We start from the raw sequence: 17,656 nt of genomic DNA on the forward strand, positions 1-17,656 counted from the left end.
TTTTTTTTTTAAAAAAAAAAAAAAATATATATATATATATATATATATATATATATATATATAATTGTTAAAAAATGTGTATTATTTATAATATAAAAATAAAATAAGTATTTTTTGGGTGGGGGAATGTGGCCTGGACATGTTTCTGTAAGATTCACCTGTGTATATATATATACTAATTCAGTAAACATGTACTGTGATAGTTCACCCAAAAATGAAAATTCAGTCATCATTTACTCACTCTCATTTCATCCCAAACCTAATGACTTACTTTCTGCTGTGAAACATAAATATTATATTATTATTATTTAAAAAAACAAAAAAACATGCACACAGACATTTCTAAAAAAAATTCCGGTTTGGAACAACATGAGCATGAGTAAATGATGACAGAATTTTCATTTTTGGCTGAACTATCCCTTTAAGGATATCAGTGTCAGTGAGGAAAGTTCTAGAGATTCTCGGCCAACTAAGCTGTTTTTAAAGGTTATCTGTGGTCAGATGTCTTGTTCAGTGTTAAATACTTTATAGAATTATGCGATGCTATTATAAGATCTGCTACTGTGCAAAATGTTTCTAGAGACCAGAGAAAATACTTTTTTTTTCTGCCTGCCTCTGTCCATTTTTTTCATCAACTTGATGTTTCTGCTTTATACCTTTCTTTTTTATTAAATCACAGTTACATTTGGGCATTGTCATTGCTCTGGCCCTTCTGCACGCCGCTCAAAGCTTCACCTTTGTTTTGCTTGGGTTGATGAATGAGTTCTAAGCATGAGCCTCACTAACTCCATCGAAGAGCTTCATTTAGAAATGTATAGTATTTAAAAGTTTTTTTTTAAGTAAGAAGGAGCAATGCGATAAGCTAAATATATGCTGTGTGTATGTTAAATGTTGCTAAAATGAACAAACTCACGCAGTCTGTTCTGAAAGACCATGTTCACTACCAAATTTCACATAACTTGCTTCTTAAATTCAAGATACACGTCACACAAACAAACATGGGTTTTGTTTGAGATATACGTTTCATTCGCAGTAGTTACTAATTGCTTATGATTATTGATTCTTAATAACTAGTTACTATTTTCTAGTATTTTGTTAGAATATATTTCTTTCATCAAATTTCTCCACAGAGGGAGAATATATTAAAATGTTCATGCGAGGACGACCCATCACGATGTTCATCCCATCGGACGTGGAGAATTACGACGATGTCCGCACCGAACTTCCCCCAGAGAGACTCAAACTGGAGTGGGTGTATCCTTTCTAGCATGCTTTGAATGTATTGTATTTTTCAATGGTGATTTAAAATGCTTTACATAGGCAACGTAAAGACATAAAAGTCAAATCATAGCATGACATTACATAAAAATGCATTTCAAAATAATGTGAACATTTTATTTTAAAAGGGATTAGAACTTTAATTTAATTTATTTGTATTTTTTTTTTGTTTTTTTCTAATGGAGAATTACGACGATGTCCGCACCGAACTTCCCCCAGAGAGACTCAAACTGGAGTGGGTGTATCCTTTCTAGCATGCTTTGAATGTATTGTATTTTTCAATGGTGATTTAAAATGCTTTACATAGGCAACGTAAAGACATAAAAGTCAAATCATAGCATGACATTACATAAAAATGCATTTCAAAATAATGTGAACATTTTATTTTAAAAGGGATTAGAACTTTAATTTAATTTATTTGTATTTTTTTTTTGTTTAAGTACAAGTATAACATACATTTTTGGAATATTGTTGTATTCCCTGTATCCTCCTTGACTCAGACGTGCAGATATGGCTACAGGGGTCGTGACTGCCGTGCAAATGTGCACTTGCTACCTACCGGGGAGATCGTATATTTCATCGCCTCGGTGGTTGTGCTCTTCAACTATGAGGAGAGGACACAGCGGCACTATTTAGGACACACTGACTGTGTCAAATGGTGAGACTGAAAACACATATCGTGTTATTAGGGCCATACAGTTATCTATTGGTCTTATCATTCGTCATATGGGACTTTGTCACTGACGGTGATTAAATAACCAACTCTCACTGAAAATTTCACTGAAAGATGTTGCAGTTTTTCTTGCTGAATGGCTGTCATTGTGAATTCCGGTTTAGTTTTGTCTTCCTGAGGCTGTGTAGTCACAGGATGGAAACGACAGGAAAATGTCTTCTGTGGGCCCTGATCTAAACAAATGAGCTGATGTGGTGTACAAAAAAAAAACCTTAACAGTGGGCATTGTTAGCAGTGATGTTGCTGAGCATAGCTGTTCCCGTGGCCTTGTGAATATTGGGTAACACTTTAGATTTAGGTATTGGGTAAGGCAAGGGATCTAGAATAGCCTATAGTCATGGATAAGGCATTAATATGTACGTTTTAAGTACTAATAAACAGCAAAATGCTAGGAATGTGTATGCTAATAAGCAACTAGTTAATAGTGAATAGTGTTTCCTAATCTAAAGTGTTACCAAATATTGTCTAAAATATGTATATAATGGAATTCATACTGGTCTCTAGACATCAGTATATGGACAGGCCAGTGGACAGGCAATCCTTATTTGTTGCTTATTTGCCTGATGACATATTAATGATCACAAACAAAGCCATATTCACCTCAGGAGGACATCGGTGAATGTTCTGCTCTCTCTGAATGTCTGTTTCTCTTCTAGTCTTGCTGTTCACCCGGATAAGATCCGTATCGCCACAGGACAGATCGCAGGCGTGGATAAGGATGGCAGGGTGAGTTTTATCAGCGCAGCTACTATGATAAAGCACAAACCTGTGTTTGCCTTAATGTACACTACTGTTCAAAAGTATGAGATCAAATATTTAGATTTTGCGATTTAAAAAAATAATAAATTAATACTTTTATTTAGCAAGGATGCATTAAACTGAGCAAAGGTGACAGGAAAGACTTTTGCATTGTTACAAAAAAAAAAGAAAAAAATTATATATATATATATTTCAAATATATGCTCTTTTGAACCTTCTAATTATCAGAGTATCCTGAAAAATATATATTTTCATAATTTTTAAATTGTAATAATATTTCACAATATTACTGTTTTTACTGTATTTTTGATCAAATAAATGGCACCTTAGTGAGCATGAGCGACGTCTTTTAAAAAACATAAAAAATCATACTGATGCATTAAACAATCATGTAGTTGTGTGTCTCGGAGTATGTAAGCATTCAATCTTTTTATATTCACCTTCTAACAATGGTAAATGATTTATAAAACTTGATTGTTGTACTGTATCTGTATTTCTGCATTGATAATCTTATATCTGCCATGAATTAAAGTATAATACAACTGGCTCATTCTTCCATAATAGCTATTTCTCTCACTTTTTGTCCTGTCAGTATAACTTGATTTGCTCATAACATTTACTCATTGCTCATTATATGGCATTCATTTTTTTCTTTCCAAGGACCTGTTAAACTACTCTACTTCATTTTCAAATATTATGCTCCATCTTTTGGCTTTAGTTATGCTAAAATAAGGTCTGGAATAACTGGCTAGTTTCTATTCCGCTTTAGCAAACAAACTTTCAAGACAAACTATGTCTTGAAAGTGCATAAACACATCAACCTGCTGGTATTCAGAGGATCCCTAAAGAACTTAAAAGCTTAAGCTCTTCTGGGATGTTTACCTCATAAGTTCCTGCTGTGATATTTGACATTGTCTGTATTGTGGATCCTGCAGCCGCTTCAGCCTCACGTCAGAGTTTGGGACTCCGTCAGTCTGTCCACACTGCAGATCATCGGCCTCGGCACCTTTGAGAGAGGAGTTGGATCCCTCGCTTTCTCTAAAGCCGTGAGTCTAGCATCAGCTGTCTAATTTGAATTGATTTCATTGTTTAATTAGCATTGCCTAACCGCTATTTTGATAATTGATAAGCCTGGCATTTTTTTTTTTGTTTTTTTCTAAATTATTCTAATATTTTTCACAGTCTTGCACAGCGCTCTTCCTGGATCTGGGTCATGTTTGCATGTTTTAATTTTTTTCCCAACTGCCAATAATGCTAACCTTGAAATCAGGATATGCCATAAAATAATATCATGTCTGTGCAAATCGACTGAGAATTGAACAATATTTGTAATTTGGCTCAGAGGAAGATAGGAATTGTGTTGCCTTTGTGACAGTTTTTCTGGTGACTACTGGATAATACAAGACTTCTTCACCTTACAAATGGTGGAAAACCTCAAGTTTTTATGAACCGGGTTGTTTCAACATCGAACACTGCACTCTTTGGTCATTTTCAGTGACTCTATTTGGATGAAGTGCAAATATATAAACAGCTCTTTTATGGGGAGACTGAAGAAACCGAAAGTTTTGTCATTGTTTGTTTGTAAACAGTAATTTAGTCTAAAATATTAGAGTATGGATTTGTGATGCTTAAACTGTGTGTGTGTAGGACTCAGGCATTCATCTCAGTGTGATTGATGACTCTAATGAGCACATGCTCACTGTTTGGGACTGGCAGAAGAAATCAAAAATCGCTGAGATTAAGGTACGTGGACACTTCTTTGATTCATTTGGTTCTGTTGTCTCACATATCACCACTCCCTTCCTCTTTTACCATCTCCCTTCTTTTGTTCCTTTCTTTTAGATTTCTTAGCCCTTATCTTGTTTCCTCCTTCTCCTTTCTTCTCAGCCTTCTCAGCCTCTCCTTCTCATCTCGTTTGAGATGGCTTCCTTCTCGTCCTTTTATGTTTTGCCATGTCTGTTCCATTTGTACCCGGTTTCCCTGCACATTCCTTTTTTGCTTCTTCTCATCTCTTTGTTCTTCATGTAATGATTTTGCCAATATACTGTTTTATCAGACAACCAATGAAGTGGTCTTAGTGGTGGAGTTTCACCCGACTGACGCCAACACCATTGTCACATGTGGGAAATCACATATCTTCTTCTGGACCTGGAGCGGTTCCTCACTCACCCGCAAACAAGGCATCTTTGGCGTAAGGACACCCATGCTTATATTTCTCATTGGGGAATTTAAAAAGAAAATAGTTCACCCAAAAATAAAAATTTGCTGAATATGTACTCACCCTCAGGCCATAAAAGATGTAGATTAATTATTTTATCATCAAAATTTTGAAGAAATTTAGCATTACATCACTTGCTCACCAATGGATCCTCTGAAGTGAATGGGTACCGTCAGAATTGAGTCCAAACAGCTGATAAAAACATCACAATAATTCACTCGTAATCCTACTCTGGTCCATCAGTTAGCATCTTATGAAAAACTGCCTGTTTTTAAGAAACAAATCCATCATTAAGGCACTTTAACTTTAAACTGTCGATTCTGGCCAAAATCTCAATCCATAATAATGCTTCCTCTAGTGAAAAAAGTCCATCCCTTATTGTCCTCTCACATCACGACTTTTTCACTGGAGAAAGCGTTATTATGGAGATAAGGCTTGTATTTTATACAGAAGGAACAGTTTGAAGTTAAACTTATCTTAATAATGGATTTCTAGTGGATTATTGTGATTTTCATGTTTTGGATGAACTATTCTTTAATGAGCTTTTTATTTGACAGTCGAGTTTCACAAAGACTGCATCATTAGACTAGTTTCAAGATCCCTCTTTGTCTTGCAACTCATTAGTATGATTGTTCAGACAGATGATTTTAATCTACAGTTTCAAAAACAGCATATCAGTTTGAAATAAACAAATCGATTCAGAACTCTGATTCATTGATTATTTAACATAATTACTCAGAAGAGGACATGGAAGACTTTTTTTTTTAATTGAAATGTTTTGGTTAAAATATATGTACTGCAGGTAAATATATATATTTTTTTTTTACTATATACTTTGTTATATTGTTTTATATATTTGAGCTCATTTAGTGAATATGAATGTGAAAAAACATACCATAATTATTTTAACTAGATTTTTACGGATTGGGGAAAAAAAATCGCCGTGTCATACCATTTCAGAGAAAATACAGTAAATTTTGAGTTGTGTATGAAATAGTCAAAAGGTCAAAAAAATATCAAGATAAATTTTATTTAAGCAACATTTCTTGACTAATGCTGCAGTCAGCTTGATGTACAAAGCACAGACTAGTACACAGTACATGGAGTTTATAAAACCTGACTTCACATTTAATACTTTTGTTTGTGTGTCTTTGACAGAAATATGAGAAGCCCAAATTTGTGCAGTGTTTGGCTTTTCTCAATAATGGAGACATCCTGACCGGAGACTCCGGAGGAATCATGCTGATATGGACCCGCAGCACCGCTGAACCAGCACCGGGGAAAGGGCCGAAAGGTAGACACTTGTCACACACACACATCAGACACACACACATCAGACAGGCACACACAAACACATCAGACACACACACACACACACAGGCACACACAATCACATCAGACACACACACACAGGCGCGCGCACACAGACACACACACACACACACACACACACCAGGCACACACAGACACGCACACACAGACACACACACACCAGGCACACACACAGACACACACACACACACAGACACACACACAGACACACACACACACCAGGCACAGACACCAGGCACACACGCACACACACACACACACACAGACATTATTAGCCCTGCCAACATGCTAAAACACATACTTCACATTAACATTCTCCTCATTTTTCCATCATCACCTGCATTTCCTTACAAAAAGTACTTTGGTGGCAAGTTATAGTATCCTCCTCCAAATGCCTTATGATCCGCTTCTATGCAGCACGCTCTGAAACCAAAGAGACTCCAGGCACACGCGCACACACACACACACACAGACATTATTAGCCCTGCCAACATGCTAAAACACATACTTCACATTAACATTCTCCTCATTTTTCCATCATCACCTGCATTTCCTTACAAAAAGTACTTTGGTGGCAAGTTATAGTATCCTCCTCCAAATGCCTTATGATCCGCTTCTATGCAGCACGCTCTGAAACCAAAGAGACTAGAGAAGTTCCCGCTCACCATCAAAGAAAATAAAGGAAGTAGAAGAGGCCAGATGCATGTAGGGTCCACATTATGTTCTACCAAAAGACACATGTCATATTAACAGTAGCAGAGAAGTTACTGCACAGGTCAGGAAAGGCTGTAGGATTTACAACTCTGACGACACACTGCTATAGGAAATCTTTGTTTATTTCTTATGTCATGACTGTGAAAATTACATGAAAAGCTCAGTTTATGATTGCCGTTCCCTAGTTTGTTTTACTCCAGTAGTAAAATACACTCAGTTAAACAGAGGAATTTATTACACTATGGTAAATGCAACATATAAAACCTCGCTGACCCTCACATTTGACCTACTACGGCCCATGTGTGCTCAAGTTTATGTAAAATAATAATTTATTTGCAACAAGTCTCTTATGATCACCAAGGCTGCATTTATTTGATCAGAAATACAGTAAAACAGTATTATTGTGAAATAGTATTACAGTTAACCGTTCTGTTTAAATGTATTTTAGAATGTAATTTATTCCTGTGATGCAAAGCTGAATTTTCAGCATCATTACTCCAGTCTTCAGTGTTACATGATCCTTCAGAAATCATTCTAATATGCTGATTAGCTGCTCAAGAAACATTTCTTTATATTATCAGTGTTGAAAACAGTTGTGGTATTAGAAAAGATGTTAGTAGCATGGCACTTTAAGGTACCTTATCAACGTTTTGTTTCGTCACCACTATAATGTTAATGAGGCCAGCATTCATTTCAGGAAAACAGTGACGGAAACAGAAACTTCTAGAAACCTGTGGCAGAGAGTGACTTTCAATGAAAGTGCACATCTCGTGAAATGGGATGTGACTGAAACTGTGTTTGCATGCACACATGCTAGTGTCTGTGTGCACAAGTTGACAGATTGTTTTCTCTGTGTTGATCCTGGAGTTGTAATGGTTTTCACTGGCATGCTGTGGAACTGGATTGGTTGCACCACAGGCCGAAACTCTGCCAACTCCTGCTCGTTTATCACTCCTTTATTTACCCCCTCAATCTGTACAGTGCAGTCCTGTGACACAGCGCCCCCTAAAGGACGGAAACTACTACTCCTACTCCCAATCACAGAGCCCAATCGAGCACTTGTAGTAGTTTTACTTGATATTTTTAAATGAAATTAATGAAATTCTTCATTAATCTATCAAATCTGTAACTTTCAAAACTCAAACTCTTTCCTGAGTCCAAAGAAGTGCATTTATAGAAGTTCAGCTGCCTGTGGCTCATCTCAAACTTCTACATAAACAAATGAATTCATAAGCACGACTGCCTATATTTATATATCAGTGACACCTGATCCAGAAGCTTGGCCCAGTGTTATTGCATTACCATTCAAAAGTTTAGGGTCAGTAAGATTTGTTATGTTAAATTAAATGAATACTTATATTCTGCAAGGATGCATTAAATTGATCAAAATTAACAGTAAAGACTTTTCTGACATGCACTGTGAGTTGTAAGGTCTTATATAGACAGGTGTGTGGCTTTCCTTATCAAGTCCAATCAGTATAATCAAACACAGCTTGACTCAAATGAAGGTGTAGAACCATCTCCAGGATGATCAGAAGAAATGGACAGCCCCTGAGTTAAATATATGAGTGTCACAGCAAAGGGTCTGAATACTTAGGACCATGTGATATTTCAGTTTTTCTTTTTTAATAAATCTGCAAAAATGTCAACAATTCTGTGTTTTTCTGTCAATATGGGGTGCTGTGTGTACATTAATGAGGAAAAAAAATTAACTTAAATGATTTTAGCAAATGGCTGCAATATAACAAAGAGTGAAAAATTTAAGGGGGTCTGAATACTTTCCGTACCCACTGTATATATACAGTATATATATATAACGAATAAATATGGCCTATACGAGAAACATATTTTTACTTAAATAATAAATTAAGAAAATGAAAGAAGAACTGTGCAAGAAGTAGCCTAGTATGCAGAGTTTCGGTTAAGTTTTGTGCTGCGCGAAAGGAAACAGACGGCATCCTATTTTTCTTTAGGTTTATTTTACAAAAGCACAAAGATTTGTTTTTATTGTGAATGTACACAAATAAAGGCAAACCTATTACAATTCCGATTATCTTTGACTAAAAGGAGTAGTTGCTTCCACTGTTAGAAGGAAACAATTCAAGTGATTGCGCTGGCGCCGCATGCTCGCACACAGTTACGCATTGCTACCTTGACAATGCAGCCTGTTCATTATCATAATAAAATACAGTCAGTCAAACATATGGAAAAAAAATATGTAGTAAAAAAAATATGTAGCTTAGGCCTAGTAAAAAATATGTAGTAAAATCTGTGCCGTTAAGTGTTATCACAGTACCGCCATAATGTTATGCAAAACATTTTGCTTTACGTGGATATTGGAAGGCGAGTGAAGTACATAATAAATAATAATACTCCATTCAAATACATCGCGAATACGGAAACATTTAATTTTGTGTGGAATGAGAGACCCAACGTTGGTTAAATTTATATTTTATGTTTATATTGCTATAGCTTCTTATATTTTTAATTATTGTTCTTTTATAAATACTGTTAATCGAAAGGATTTGTTATGGAGTGAGGGGAACTAAAATAGCCTAGCTATGTTTACAGTGTTTATTATAATGTTTGTAAACATTTCGCATCGGCATTAGGCATTTCTGAATTAAATAAAAAATGTAACTTATACACGACTTGTTTTTTTTTTCCCTCTAAAAAACTTTATTTTAACCATGCAGCAAACTTTTTTAAATATTTTGATATTAAATATTACTGAAAAAATTAATTAAATGACTTTTTTAAACCGTTTAACTGATTGTATTAATCGGTCAAAATTCTTACGGTCGGTTAAACGGTTAAAATGAACATCCCTACTTTTGATGTTACAAAAGATTTCTATTTCAAATAAACTTCCTATTCATCAAAGAATCCTGAAAGTATCACAGTTTCCACACAAAAGTAAGCATCACAACTGTTTTTAACACAGATAATAATCAGAAATATGTCTTGAGAAACAAATTGGCATATTAGAATGATTTCTGAAGGATCATGTGACACTGAAGACTGCAGTAATGATGCTGAAAATTCATTTACAATGAATACATTTTAAAATATATTACAATATAATAGTTTTTTTTTTAAATTGTAATAATATTTCACACCTTTAACTGTGATTTTGATCAAAGAAGTTGATTGATGAGCATAAGAGACTTATGAATTACATTCTGACTTTTTCCAGATAGCAATGGCATTTAAAATCAAACTTGCATAACTAGATGTGTCTGTTCTTGTATGCTTTGTGGATTAGTATTTTGTTAAATGAGTTGTAAAATAGAGTGACATCGTGCAAAAACAGCAGACAGATAAGCGCACACTTTATGAAAATGAATTCCTGCTTAAGCTGCATAACATCCTCCTGTTACGAAGCCTCACATGTGCTTCGCCGGCTGCTGCTTCATTTCGTCTTTCCCTCTTAAGTCATTTGGCATATGTCATGTCCTGAACTGGCCTCGTCTAGCTGATTTCCTGTCTCTGCGTCTGTACGCTTGCAGATACCATGTAACTGTAGAAGTGCGGTAATGCAGGTGTGTTATAGTGTGTCTGTTCAGAAACGCACAGTGTGCGTGTGGAGTTATGTGTGTATTGACGGGGCTGGATCAGCACTCCAGGGGTCTATATTTCCCTTGGTTTGGCTCTTTGCGCAGACAGCCGAGCCGTCGGTATTATTACAGGGAGAAGTGATAATCTACTGGAATTCCCAGAATGCAACATCATCACACACACACACGCACCCCTGGCCTCACTGGCAAGCATATCTATGAGCTTCTCTTTCACTGGCTTTTCTAAAAGCCCTATCACATCCCCAATGGCAAAACAGTCTGGCACTTAAACCGCATTAGCCAGGAGATATATTTGTGGTATTCTGTTCCCAGAAATGGTGTGCGAGCGGGTCTCCATCTGTCTTACTAACCTGTCCCGTCCCCATAGGAGCATTTCAGATCACGCGTCAGATCAAGGCTCACGACGGCAGTGTCTTCACTCTGTGTCAGATGAGGAACGGCACTCTGCTCACAGGGGGCGGCAAAGACCACAAGATCATTCTGTGGGACCACGACCTGAATCCAGAGAGAGACATCGAGGTGAGAGACAAAGCTGAGCAACGCTCACACTCTCACATGCATGTTTTTAAAGAGATACATATCTGGTATACATTACAAGTAAAAGTTTGGAATAATTACATTATTTTAATGTTTTTAAAATGGCTTTTCTGTAACACTTTACTTAAAGCCTTAATGTATAATGCATTACAAAAGTAGTTTTAATGCATTAATTATGCCTTGTAATGCACCTTATAATGCAGTGTGCAATCTCATGAATAATTGTATCCACAGTTAATACACTGTAACACTTAACAATTCTTTGTTACACTATGCATTTTAAATTTGGTTATAATTATTTATGACAAGATGTACTACAATGCACATTATGAATAATTATTATGCATTATACCCTTTAATAACTCTTTATAATGCATTATACATAAAGGCTTTAAAGGGTTAGTTCACCCAAAAATGAAAATTAGCCCACAAATTACTCACCCTCAAGTCATCCTAGGTGTATATGACTTTCTTCTTTCAGACGAATCCAGTCGGAGTTATATTAAAAATTGTATTTGATCTTTCAAGCTGTTTAATGCCACTCAGCGGGTGTTGCATGCATCAGTCCAAAAGAAGTTAAATAAAAATGCGCAACGCTGAACTCATACATCTGCTTCCCTGTACAACTGTTGGTGCAAGCTACATTAAAGTGATTATTAAGTTTTGAATATGGATATTTTTCTTACAAAAACGCATCGATTCGCTACAGGAGGCCTTTGTTCACCCCCTGGAGCCGTGTGAGACACTTTTTTTTATGGATGGGCGCTTTTTATTTAACAACTTTTGGACTGATGCATGCAACACCCACTGAGTCGCATCAAGAAGAATCAAAGATCAAATTTTTAATATAACTCCAACTGGATTCGTCTGAAAGAAGAAAGTCATATACACCTAGGATGACTTGAGGGTGAGTAATTTGTGGGCTAATTTAGATTTTTGGTTGAACTAACCCTTTAAGTAAAGCGTTACCAAAGTTCCTTATGCACACTGCGTTCATTTGATCAAAAATACAGTAAAAACTGAAATATTGTGTATTTTTGTGAAAAATAAATAAAGATTTAATAAATATTCTTAGCGACCCCAAACTTTTCAACAGTTGTATGTATGATACTAATGAATAGTAATTGCATAGTAAATTAGTTACACTTTATTTTGTGGAGACATTGTTACAGTGTAATTGGGTCAAAGACATAATGAGGTTTTCAAGCATCAAAGCAATAAAAGTTTAATACAGCTTTACTTTTTTCTTTTCTTTTCTGAACATTAGAATGTCCCGTTTAATTTTATTAACAATAGTTCATATACTGTACCAAAAAATCTTGTCAGTCATATTTATTACAAGAATCATTAGATGACATTAAAAAAATTTGCCTAATGTTAAACAACTACATATACTGTCTTTAGGGTTTGGTTAGGGTTAGTTACTTGTAATTATGCATAATTTACTGTTACGCTAGTGCATGTAACATGTAACTATGTCACCCTAACATAAAGTGTTACCAGAAATCATAGCATATAATATGAGAAACATCACAAACTCTTATAACAAGATAAGAAAATAGCATATCTATCATGTGTGATTGTTTTTCTTCAGGTCCCAGATCAGTATGGCACTATTCGTGCAGTAGCTGAGGGCAAGGGTGAGCAGTTTCTGGTGGGCACTTCACGCAACTTCATTCTGAGAGGCACCTTCAACGATGGATTCCAGGTGGAAGTGCAGGTAAACCAGATCTTTTATCTCTTGTGCAGCCTTATACTCCTAAAAATAAAGGTTTCAAAAGGGGGTTTTGCAGTGATGCCATGGAAGAACAATTTCTGTTTCCCCAAAGAATCTTTCAATGAACAATTCTTAAAAGAACCTTAGGCCCTGTTTACACTAGTGTGTTTTCGTTTTAAAATGAAAACGATCCTCGTCTACACTGGCGTTTTCACTGCATTTCAGAATCGATCTCCATCCACACTACACAACCGAAAACGCATGTCACGTGACCATTCATGCAGGTACAAATACAGAGTTCTGGCATGAAACTCTAGATGGTGCAGTCCGATAGGTCTAACTCAATCTCACCTAATGACATCATTATCACATGGCTCAGCTGATTGGTTCTCTCCTGTATCAGTAGCCAATGAGTTCGCTGCTCAACATTCAAATATATGACTAGTGCTTGCCGTAGCAGTGCAGCGTGCTTCAGAAATCCCCCACCTTCCCCAGCTCCACCTGTATAGATCTGCTACGAGGTGATTCATGTATGCTATATGGGGGTTATTTCATGTATGTTATATTTGCAGCAGCAATATTTCTTACATGCTCACAGCAGCATGTTGTGTATGTATTGGCAGTAGCAAGTCTCGGTACTTGCTCTGCCGCAGCAGCAGCGTAGCAGATCTATTCCGCCAAGACCAAATACATTAACATTGTATCGCCATCGTTTTCAAAAGTCTCAGTTTTGCTCTGTTTACTCTGAAACGCAACCCCAGAGTTTTCAAACTAAAACAGATCTGCAGCGTTTTCAAAAGTCTCAGTTTTCGAGGGTCGAAAACGCTGGAGTAGTGTAAATGACAGGTGTAACCGTAGCAAAAGTTATACATTTTAAAATGGAAATGCAATCCCGCACACTATCAATACTTGCTAAATATTGAAGTTTGTTACAAGCACAAGCAATGTTTCAGTCCACTGACCTTCATCAGGCATATGCTTTTTATATTTTTGATTCGACAGTGTTGTTGGACTATTTTTCCTACCCACCAATCGTTAAACCAAAAGTTTTCAAATGAAAACGTACTAGTGTAAACGTAGCCTTAGCGTGGTTATTTTAATGATCTGAAGAACCTTTTTCTATTATAAAGAACCTTCTGTGGAATGGAAGGATTCCATGGGTGTTAAAGATTCTCAATGGAATGCCATCAAAAACCTTTTATTTTCAAGAGTGTCGTGAAGATCAATAAGCTTTTTTCCCCCCACAATTCTCAATAATCCCAATAATCTTAAACTCTCAAATACATAGGGTGTATGCTTATCAAACATGCACTTGTACCTGCAGTCACAGTTATAGAGTTAGTTTCATGGGACTCTCTATTTTTAGGGACACACGGATGAGCTGTGGGGTCTGGCCTCCCACCCGTTCAAGGAGCTGTTCCTCACCTGTGCTCAGGACAGGCAGGTGTGTCTGTGGAACTCAGTGGACCACACGCTGGAATGGACCAGACTGCTGGACGTAAGACTCCAACAAACACACATTTGCACGTATACAGTGCTGTGAAATTTTTTTGCCCCCCTCCTGTTTTTTTATTTATTTTTTGCATATTTGTCACACTTAAAAGATTCAGATCAACAAACTAATTTTAATATTACACAAAGATATAACCCAAGTAAATACAAAATGCAGTTTTGAAATAATTATTTCATTTATAAAGGGAAAAACGCTGTCCAAACCTGCCTGGCCCTGCGTGAAAAAGTAATTGCCCCCTAAATCTAATAACTGGTTGTGCCACCCTTTGCAAAAACAACTGCAATCAGGCGTTTGCGATAACTGGCAATGAGTCTCTCACATTGCTGTGGATGAATTTTGGCCCACTCTTCGTTGCAGAATTGTTTTAATTCAGCCACATTGGAGGGTTTTCGAGCATGAATGGACTTTCTAAGGTTATGCCACAGCATCTCAATCGGATTTAAGTCCAGACTTTGACTTGGCCACTCCAAAACCTTCATTTTGTTTTTCTTGAGCCATTCAGAGGTGGACTTACTGGTGTGTTTGGGATCATTGTCCTGCTGCATAACCCAAGTGTGCTTGAGGTCACAAACTGACGGCCAGACATTCTCCTTCAGGATTTTCTGATAGAGTGCAGAATTCATGGTTCCATCAATTAGGGCAAGTCGTCAAGGTCCTGAAGCTGCAAAGCAGCCCCAGACCATCACACTACCACCACCATGTTTGACTGTTGGTATGATGTTTTTTTTATGAAATGCTGTGTTGGTTTTACACCAGATGTAACGGGGAACACACACCTTCCAAAAAGTTCAACTTTTGTCTCATCAGTCCACAGAATATTTGCCCAAAAGTCTTGGGCATAATCAAGATATTTTTTGGCAAATGTGAGACGAGCCTTTGTGTTCTTTTTGGTCAGCAGTGGCTTTTGCCTTGGAACTCTCCCATGGATGCCATTTTTGCCCAGCCTCTTTCTTATTGTTGAGTCATGAAAACTGACCTTTAGACTTTGTCAGACAGGTTCTATTTAAGTGATTTCTTGATTCAACAGGTCTGGCAGTAATCAGGCCTGGGTGTGGCTAGTGAAGTTTAACTCAGCTAATCACAGTTTAATCACAGTTCTTTCATGATTTAACAGGAGGGGGCAATTAATTTTTCACGTAGGGCCAGGTAGGTTTGGACAGCTTTTTTCCCTTAATAAACGAAACCATCATTTAAAAACTGCATTTTGTATTTACTTGCATTATCTTTGTGTAATATTAAATTATGTTAAATTAATGTTTGATTATGTGAATCTGTTAAGTGTGACAAATATGCAAAACATTTAAAGGGTTCCTATTATGCTTTTCACTTTCAACTTTAGTTAGTCTGTAATGTTGTTGTTTGAGCATAAAAATTATCTGCAAAGTTACAAAGCTCAAAGTCCACTTCAAAAGGAGATATTTTATTTAACAGAAATCACTTTTCAAAAATTACAATGAACGACTCGTTTGGACTACAACGCATATTTTCCGGGATTTGTGATATCACAAATATCGACGAATGGGACGAGACCTGGTTGAGCTACACTAGAGAAGGCAACGTGTGTTATCACTATGTCAGAGACACGCTAGCTTTCCCAAGGCAGACAAACTTAGAGTGGTTCCAATCATCCGGGTTTAAATCACGCTCAAATTGATTTGATATTGACGCAATATTTACACTGAAGCTCGCAGGTGGCTATGGTAAGGGGCATGACATTTCCCGACCAGGCACACAATCACAGCACACACTGGCCCAGCTAACCAATCACAGCACATTTCGTATTTCAGAAGGCGGGCCTTCATTTGATACAGGAACTATTTGAGCCATTCATGCCAGACTGAGGAGAGAGGTGTTGTAATAATGTAAAATATGTGAAAAATAATGTGTTTTTCGAACAACCTAGTATGAGAGCCTGTTTTAGTACACCCCCAAAACAAAATCAAGACTTTGTAAAAGAGCATAATAGGACCCCTTTAAAAAACAGGAAGGGTGCAAAAACCTTTTCACGGCACTGTATGACTGTCAGTGGCCTGTTAAATATTGCAAATATTAATAATGACAATAATAATAAGCACAATACGCTAACCTTTCACCAGGTAATATAGTTAATCGGCTTCGTTAAAGGTGGCCTTAAAGGGCATAACCACTAAATGTTTCATTTTTGTAACTATCAAAACAATCCAGGGCTACCGTTCTCTGTTCTGTACTTAATTTCACTGGTTACTGGTATAAATTATGGCCCAGTGCTTTGTTCTTTTAAAAAAAACAAAGACAGCTTGTTTGTTGATTTTGTGAAAACTTTCTATTCATCTAGATGTAATCCGTACTGAATATTTCTCAGAAAACAAAGCGGAATAAAGAGATGTTGGGGAATTTGTTGGCAAACTTTATGACACATGCCATGACATTAGTGGTTCTTGCAAAACCTTTTTATTAAGACATCAGTAAAAAGTCAGTTTGCCCAGTTTGGCAAATGCATATTTTTTTCACGGAATCATTAATTGTAACAGTGGTTACTGTTTTTGGACAGTGTGTCTCTGAGCTGAGACTATGGTTTGTAGGACCTTGAAAGATTGAAAGATACACCGAACAACCACTAAATACCCCTTGTCATCTTAATTTTAGGCTGTTTACATTTGTATTGATGCAGTAATACAGTATTTAGTTGATGTATGTATATCAGGTTTCTTTTTTTTTTCATCCACACATTTAGAGCAGTGCTTTTCAACCAGGGGGCCGGGACCCACTAAGGGGCCTCAGCACATTTCCAAGAAGGCCATAAAATGGCTTAAGATTATTAAAAAAAAAAAAATCTCTCTCTCTCTCTCTCTCTCTCTCTCTCTAAAGAGGCAAGTTCTAAAATGTTTATGAGGTAGAAATTTGAAAAAAAAGTAAAGTCTGGAAACGTCATGCAAATGCATTGTTTTTTTGAAATGCAAAAAACCATGTGACAGTACTAATGTGTTCATGTGTTTTTAGGAGCACGGGCATTGCGCAGATTTCCATCCTAGCGGTTCGGTTGTTGCCATTGGTACTCACTCAGGGAAGTAAGTGATCTCTATATCATCTCTATATCAGGTTTACATGAAAAACTTTGCCCAAATTGAACATAAAAATGCTTTGATGACTGTAGTTCAGAGATTGTTTTGTATGTGTCTCAGGTGGTACGCTCTGGACGCAGAGACGCGAGACCTGGTGGCCATTCACACAGACGGCAATGAGCAGCTGTCATTGTTGCGCTACTCTATCGGTGAGTAGGAGTGTGGTTTGTTTGCAT

The 17,656-nt window shown here is 36.7% G+C and overlaps 1 protein-coding gene across 8 annotated transcripts in view; it reads left to right on the forward strand.

Annotated features, from left to right (window-relative positions):
• LOC107586470 (echinoderm microtubule-associated protein-like 4) overlaps positions 1-17,656 on the forward strand; it is a 112,319-nt gene that overhangs the window by 84,045 nt on the left and 10,618 nt on the right. For all 8 annotated transcript variants that reach the window (XM_016273844.1, XM_016273840.1, XM_016273839.1 and 5 more), the window contains 12 exons: positions 1,131-1,254; positions 1,787-1,936; positions 2,668-2,737; positions 3,706-3,816; positions 4,418-4,513; positions 4,827-4,961; positions 6,147-6,282; positions 10,980-11,131; positions 12,744-12,869; positions 14,233-14,364; positions 17,359-17,426; positions 17,541-17,629. In XM_016273844.1, the coding sequence (XP_016129330.1) occupies positions 1,131-1,254; positions 1,787-1,936; positions 2,668-2,737; positions 3,706-3,816; positions 4,418-4,513; positions 4,827-4,961; positions 6,147-6,282; positions 10,980-11,131; positions 12,744-12,869; positions 14,233-14,364; positions 17,359-17,426; positions 17,541-17,629 (1,389 nt within the window). The remainder of the gene's footprint in view (positions 1-1,130; positions 1,255-1,786; positions 1,937-2,667; positions 2,738-3,705; positions 3,817-4,417; positions 4,514-4,826; positions 4,962-6,146; positions 6,283-10,979; positions 11,132-12,743; positions 12,870-14,232; positions 14,365-17,358; positions 17,427-17,540; positions 17,630-17,656) is intronic.

Source organism: Sinocyclocheilus grahami, unplaced genomic scaffold (genome assembly GCF_001515645.1).
Source record: "Sinocyclocheilus grahami isolate Dianchi unplaced genomic scaffold, SAMN03320097.WGS_v1.1 scaffold82.1, whole genome shotgun sequence".
Taxonomy (NCBI): Eukaryota; Metazoa; Chordata; class Actinopteri; order Cypriniformes; family Cyprinidae; genus Sinocyclocheilus; species Sinocyclocheilus grahami.